Genomic DNA, 7,374 nt, shown 5'->3' with positions numbered 1-7,374 from the left:
GGGTAAGAAATTCTCAACCAAAAGCTTCAATCTTCAAGACCAAAGTGTGTGTGCAAAGCCCTAGCTTCCAAAACATGTTCTCTCTAGCCCTAAGAACTGAAAATAAGCCAAAAATCTCAAGAGATCTGCTTGGTCGGGTATAAAAATGGTTTGGGGATTAAAAATGTGAAATTCCAAAACTGCCCAGTTTTCATGCCCAGTTCTTCATCGCGTTCGCGTTAGCAGCTTCGCGTTCGCGAAGGTTTGATATTCTAATCTTACGCGTTCGCGCTTGGACCTAAGCGTTCGCGAAGCTTTGGGTCTGGAATCTATGCGTTCGCGTTCAGGTATACGTGTTCGCGAAGTTTTGGATTTTGAACCATCGCGTATGCGTTTGTCCCTTCGCGTTTGCGTAGGTTAGGTTTCCAGCTCCTTCGCGTTCGCATTGTGCGTTTGCGTTCGCGAAGGGCAAATCACTAGCAGGCATCATTTTGTTCATTTTAGCTCCTTTTGATCTGTTTTCACTTGGTTTCCCCATCATTACTTCTAAATCACATACACCCTGTAAAATAGAAGTAAACGACATTAAAACACACGATTTATTCACTCAAACATAGCAAAAGTATAGGTTTAAAGACAAGATAAGTTGGTAAAATACCAACTTATCACGTGCGTGATTGAGTTTGGAGGTTCTTCGGATCAGTTCTTGCTGTTGGCGGAGTTTGCCTACAACGACAGCTATCAGTCATGCATTCAGATGGCACCGTACAAGGCCTTATATGGTAGGCGATGTAGATCTCCGGTGGGTTGGTTCGAGCCGGGTGAGGCCAGATTACTGGGCACAGACTTGGTTCAGGATGCTTTGGAGAGAGTCAAGGTGATTCAGGATAGACTCCGTACAGCCCAGTCCAGACAGAAGAGTTACACGGATCGAAAGGTTCGTGATGTTTCCTACATGGTTGGAGAGGGGGTTCTGCTTTGGGTTTCGCCTATGAAAGGCGTTATGAGATTTGGGAAGAAAGGGAAGTTGAGTCCGAGGTTTATTGGCCCTTTTGAGATCTTGAGGCGAGTTGGGGAGGTTGCCTATGAGCTTGCCTTNTCCGTACCGTATGGCTCCTCCTGAGTTGAAGGAGTTGAAGGAGCAATTGCAGGAATTACTTGATAAGGGTTTTATTCGGCCCAGTGTATCGCCTTGGGGTGCTCCTGTGTTATTTGTGAAGAAGAAGGATGGTTCTATGAATGTGTATTGATTACCGCCAGTTGAACAAGGTTACAGTGAAGAACCGTTATCCTTTGCCTCGTATTGATGATCTGTTTGACCAGCTTCAGGGTGCACTGGTGTTTTCTAAGATTGATTTGGGCTCAGGTTACCATCAATTAAAGATTCGGGAGCCAGATATCCCGAAGACTGCCTTCAGGACTCCGTATGGTCATTACGAGTTCGTTGTTATGTCATTTGGGCTGACCACTGTCCCAGCAGCCTTCATGCATCTGATGCACAGTGTATTCCGGCCATATCTTGACTCTTTTGTCATTGTCTTTATTGATGATATTCTGGTGTATTCCCGGAGTCGGGAAGATCACGAGCAGCACTTGAGGACAGTGCTTCAGACTCTGAGGGAAAAGAGAATATATGCAAAGTTTTCAAAATGTGTGTTTTGGTTGGATTCCGTGGCATTCTTGGGTCACGTGGTATCGAGTGAGGGAATTCGGGTGGATCCGAAGAAGGTAGAGGCAGTGCAGAGTTGGCCCAGACCATCCTCATCTATAGAGATTCGCAGTTTCCTTGGCTTGGCGGGCTACTACCGTCGTTTCGTGGAGGGGTTTTCATCAATTGCATCCCTTATGACTAGATTGACCCAGAAAGGTACTCCATTTCAGTGGACTGAGGAGTGTGAGGCAAGCTTTCAGAAGCTTAAGACAGCTTTGACTACAGCCCCAATTTTGATATTGCCTACCCATTCGGGGTCTTATATTGTCTATTGTGATGCCTCGAGAGTTGGCCTTGGAGCGGTATTGATGCAAGACGGTAGGGTAATTGCCTTCGCGTCCAGACAGTTGAAGATACATGAGAAGAATTATCCTGTCCATGATCTTGAGTTAGGTGCCATTGTTCATGCAGTAAAGATTTGGCGTCATTACTTGTACGGTGTGCCTTGTGAGATATATACTGATCACCGGAGTTTGCAGCATCTGTTCAAGTAGAAGGATCTTTATTTGCATCAGAGGAGATGGCTAGAGTTGCTGAAGCATTATGACATCACTATCTTGTATCACCCGGGCAAGGCCAATGTGGTGGCTGATGCTTTGAGCCTCCGGGCAGAGAGTTTGGGGAGTTTGGCTTATTTACCAGCAGCAGAGAGGCCTATGGCGATGGATGTTCAGGCCCTAGCCAGCCAGTTTGTGAGATTGGATCTTTCGGAGCCTAGCCGGGTCCTAGCTTGTGTGGTCTCTCGGTCTTCCTTGTTTGATCGTATGAGGGAGCGACAATATGATGACCTTCATTTGCTTGTCCTTATGGACAAGGTACAACATGGTGATGCCAGAGATTTTACCATTGGCGAGGATGGAGTATTGAGGATGCAGGGTCGGGTCTTTGTACCAAATATTGATGGGCTTCAGAAGTTGATTCTAGAGAAGGCCCATAGTTCGCGGTATTCCATTCATTCGGGTGCCGCGAAGATGTATCAGGATTTGAGGCAGCACTACTGGTAGAGGCGGATGAAGAAGGATATACTTGGGTTTGTAGCTCGGTGCCTTAATTGTCAGCAAGTAAAGTATGAGCACCAGAGACCGGGTGGATTGCTTCAGCAGATAGATATTCCGGAGTGGAAGTGGGAGCGGATCACCGTGGTCTTCGTATCTGGACTCCCACGGACTTTGAAGAAGTTCGATGCCATTTGGGTTATTGTGGATCGGCTAACCAAGTCCGCGCATTTCATCCCTGTGTGTACTACCTATTCCTCGGAGCGGTTGGCGGAGATTTATATCCGGGAGATTGTCCGTCTGCATGGTATTCCAATTTCTATTATTTCATACAGAGGTACTCAGTTCACATCGCGGTTCTAGAGAGCCGTACAGCAGGACTTGGATACCCGGGTGGAGTTGAGCACATCATTTTACCCTTAGACGAACGGGCAGTTCGAGCACACTATTCAGATTCTTGAGGATATGCTCCGTGCGTGCGTGATTGAGTTTGGAGGTTCTTGGGATCAGTTCTTGCCATTGGCGGAGTTTGCCTACAACAACAGCTATCAGTCCAGCATTCAGATGGCACCGTACAAGGCCTTATATAGTAGGCGATGTAGATCTACGGTGGGTTGGTTCGAGCCGGGTGAGGGCATATTACTGGGCACAGACTTGGTTCAGGATGCTTTGGAGAGAGTCAAGGTGATTCAGGATAGACTCCGCACAGCCCAGTCTAGACAAAAGAGTTACACAGATCGGAAGGTTCGTGATGGTTGGAGAGCGGGTTCTGCTTCGGGTTTCGCCTATGAAAGGCGTTATGAGATTTGGGAAGAAAGGGAGTTTGAGTCTGAGGTTTATTGGCCCTTTTGAGATCTTGAGGCGAGTTGGGGAGGTTGCCTATGAGCTTGCCATACCTCCCAGCTTGGAAGGGGTTCTTCCGGTATTTCATGTTTCGATGCTCCGGAGGTATCGTGGTGATCCGTCGCACGTGTTGGATTTCAATTCAGTCCAGTTGGAGAAGGATCTATCCTATGTTGAGGAGCCAGTGGCAATATTGGACAGGCAGGTCAGGAAGCTGAGGTCAAAGAACATTGCATCCGTGAAGGTTCAGTGGCGGGGTCAGCCGGTCGAGGAGGCAACCTGGGAGACCGAGCAGGATATACGCACCCAGCACCCTCATCTTTTCAGTACTTCAGGTATGTCCTTGTGCTCGTTCGAGGACGAACGAATGTTTAAGTGTGGGAGGATGTAACCACCCGGCCGGTCATTTTTGGAATTTACGCCCCGATCCTCTATTAACTGCTCTCCTCAAGTTTATTTTTGCTATTTTTATTTGCCGGGATGTTCGGTTTTTGAGTTTCGGAGAGTTTTGGGACACTTAGTCCCTAAATGAGAGCTTAAGTATTGGAAAGTAGTCCGTAGTCGGAACAATGTGAAGACGACCTCAGAATGGAAATCAGATGGTTCCTTTAGCTCCGTTAGGTGATTTCGGGTTTAGGGGCGTGGTCGGATTGTGTTTTGGAGGTTCGTAGCTAATTTAGGCTTGAAATGCCCAAAGTTCGAATTTTCAAATTTCCGGTTCGATAGTGAGATTTTGATCCGAGGGTCGGAATGGAATTCTGAGAGCTGCAATAGTTCTATTATGTCATTTGTGATGTGTGTGCAATGTTTGAGGTCATTCGGAGGTGGTTTGGTTAGGTTTTTGATCGAAAGCGTATTATGAGGAAATTTGGAGTTCTTAGGCTTAAATTCTTGACTAATTCAAGTTTCCGACGTTGTTTTAGGTGGTTTAAGGATTGGTACTAGTTAGAATGAGGTATTAGGTGTTGTTGGTGCTTTTGGTTGAGGTCCCAGTGGCCACGGGATGATTTCGGATGGTTGACGGGGAGGTTGAAGAAGTGTTGCAGCAACTGTAGTATTGCTGCTTCTGTTATTTTCGCATCTGCGGCTTGGGAACCGCAGATGCGGCGTCGCAGAAGCGGCTAAAGAACCGCAGAAGTGGCTTGGGGTCATTCCTTCAGAAACCGCAGATGCGGTGTGAGGCCAGCAGAAGCGGAACCGCAGATGCGGTAAGGAGATCGCAGAAGCGGATTTTGGTTGGTTCTTCAGGTTCCGCAGATGCAGTGGATCTTCCGCAGAAGCGTAACCGCATCTGCGCGTGGAGGACCGCAGATGCGGAAGCTTGGACATTTAATGAAAATCGCAGTTGCAACTTTTTGTCCGTAGAAGCGGGACCGCAGATGCGGTCCTAGGGCCGCAAATGCGGAAGTAGCTGGGCATATCATATAAATAGTTGCCTTTGCGAAAATTGGCTATTCTTCCACCATTTTCATCTGGGTTTGGAGCTTTTGAGAGGGGTTTTTGAGGAAATCAAAGGGGAATCACTTGGAGGTAATGTCCTTGACTTCATAACTTATTTTATGTGATTAAAGGCCTAATTAATGGTGAGAAATTTGGAAAAAGGGGGTAACTAGGGCTTGAGTTTAAGAGACCTATAATTGGGGATTTGAGGGGACATTTGGACTCCGATTTTAGTGTTCTTGTTATGTATAGACTCGTGAGAGTACGAGGTTTCTGAAAATAAAAATTTCATCCGATTCCGAGATGTTGGCCTGAGGGGCATTTTGGTCATTTTACATAATTTTGCGTATTAGCTTTGAATTAAATTGTAGAATTTGCTTGAGATGTTATTTATGACATGTAATTGTATTGGATAGATTTGGGTCATTTGAAGTCGGATACTCATGGCAAACGTGTGGTTTTGAGTTGATTTAGGAGTCGGTTCGAGGTAAGTGGCTTGTCTAACCTTGTGTGGGGGACTTTTTCCCCTTAGGATTGATATTATGGTGATTGAAATGCCTCGTGCGTGAGGTGACGAGCGCGCACTTGTGCTAATTGTTGGAAATCCGGTTTTTCTTTAATAATAGCCTTGAATTGTGTTCCTATTTTCCTTGCTTACACTGTTTGATATTTAAATCTGTTGTAGCTTAGAGAAGCATGTCTACTTGACTAAATTGCTTTATCTGTCTTAACTGCCTTAATTGTACTACGTGAACCATGCTAGGTTAGGATTACCTGCTTCACTTTGATATGAAATTGATTGAATTGAGTTCTGTTGTTGTTGTGTATTTACCTTGGGACTACGGAACGGTATTCTGGGAGATCCCCCTGCACTTTATTTTGGAACTACGGGACGGTATCCGGGAGCCCCCCTGTATGTTTACTTTGGGACTACGAAATTGCATTTCGGGAGATCCCCCTGCACTTTATGAGTTGGACTGCGGGACTGCACCCGGGAGATCCACTGGACATGATATTTATATTTGGAGACTACAGGACGGTATCCCGGGAGATCCCCGGTTGTTATCTCGGAGTTGAGTTATGTTCTTTTACTGAGTTTTACTTGCCTTTGTAATAGTTGTTGCTGTCCTTTATATCTTGTGTTATTTAATTACACTGTCATCTCACACTGTTAAACCTGTATCTTATTTAACCTCAGTAGGGCCCCGACCTTCCTCGTCACTAGCCAACCGAGGTTAGGCTTGGCACTTACTGAGTGCCGATGTGGTGTACTCATGCCCTTTCTGCGCATTTTTTTCATGTGCAGATCCAGGTACTTCTGCACAGGCTTACCATCCGTGAGGCAGGGAGATCTTTTGGAGACTTCGAGATACATCTGCCGCGTCCGCAGACCGAAGAGTCTCCATCTTTATTCTATCTTGTATTATTAGCCCTTCTATCATACTGTTGATGTAGACATTCCGGAGGTAGAGCATTTTCGCTATATTTCTCTGAGCTTGTGTTCCCGTGAGTTTCCGGATTTTGGGATAGTATTGTAGAAGTTTGAGATATTGTGCTGTATGTGTCGAGTGGCATTTTACATTTCTTTTCCATTTTGTTGAATCTTGGTTTTAAGTTATAATTTCCGCAAGGTTTCGATTGTTCTTCCGCACTTGTTAGGCTTACCTAGTCGTAGGGACTAGGTGCCGTCACGACAGTTCACAGAGGGCGATCTGGGGTCATGACATGCTCCCACTTTCACTCCGGTACAGTCAACCTCTGAGTCAAACAACCTGGTTTTCAATGCTCATACTTGACTTGTTGATAATTCAAACACCACAAGACATGTTGAACAATTTTCTTCTTAATTATCATCCACTAATAATGCTGCTTCAAATTACAATACATCTACGTAGTAGCTAGATGAATAGAATACCTCGAATTGTGAGCCTCCTCAAGAATCAACTCTCTCAAAACATCGATATTAGGCACACAAATCTGACCCTGAAATTGCATTACGCCTTCATCCCCAATAACCACCTTCTTAGAACCACGTCGTTGCACTGTGTCCTAAAGCGCTAACAAATGTGGATCATCATACTAGCGAGCCATGATGCGCTCAAACAAGCACGACTATGCAACAACATAAGCAAGAACCCTGCTAGGCCCAAAATATCTAATCTCATCAATCTATTGGCTAAGTACTGAACATCCATAGCCAAAGGCCTGTCCTCCGCTGGAATACTCCACATGCCTCTGCCTTTCTACTCAAGGCATCTGTTACCATATTTGCCTTACCCATATGATACAAGATAGTGATGTCATAGTCCTTAAGCAACTCAAGTCACCTCTGCTACCTCAAATTCAAATCATTCAGCTTGAACAAATGTTGAAGAGTCTGATGATCAGTATAAATCTCACATGATA

General features: G+C 45.5%; 1 protein-coding gene across 1 annotated transcript; it reads left to right on the top strand.

The window, feature by feature from the left end:
• LOC109224557 (RNA-directed DNA polymerase homolog) lies at positions 1,219–1,638 on the top strand (the record flags this gene model as incomplete). The annotated part of the gene is made up of 1 exon (XM_019389116.1): positions 1,219–1,638. A coding segment is annotated over exon 1 (420 nt), but the record flags the coding sequence as incomplete, so codon positions are not given.

The sequence above is a fragment of the Nicotiana attenuata genome, chromosome 3 (assembly GCF_001879085.1).
Source record: "Nicotiana attenuata strain UT chromosome 3, NIATTr2, whole genome shotgun sequence".
In the NCBI taxonomy this organism is placed as follows: domain Eukaryota; kingdom Viridiplantae; phylum Streptophyta; class Magnoliopsida; order Solanales; family Solanaceae; genus Nicotiana; species Nicotiana attenuata.
This window is presented reverse-complemented; position numbering and strand designations above follow the sequence as displayed.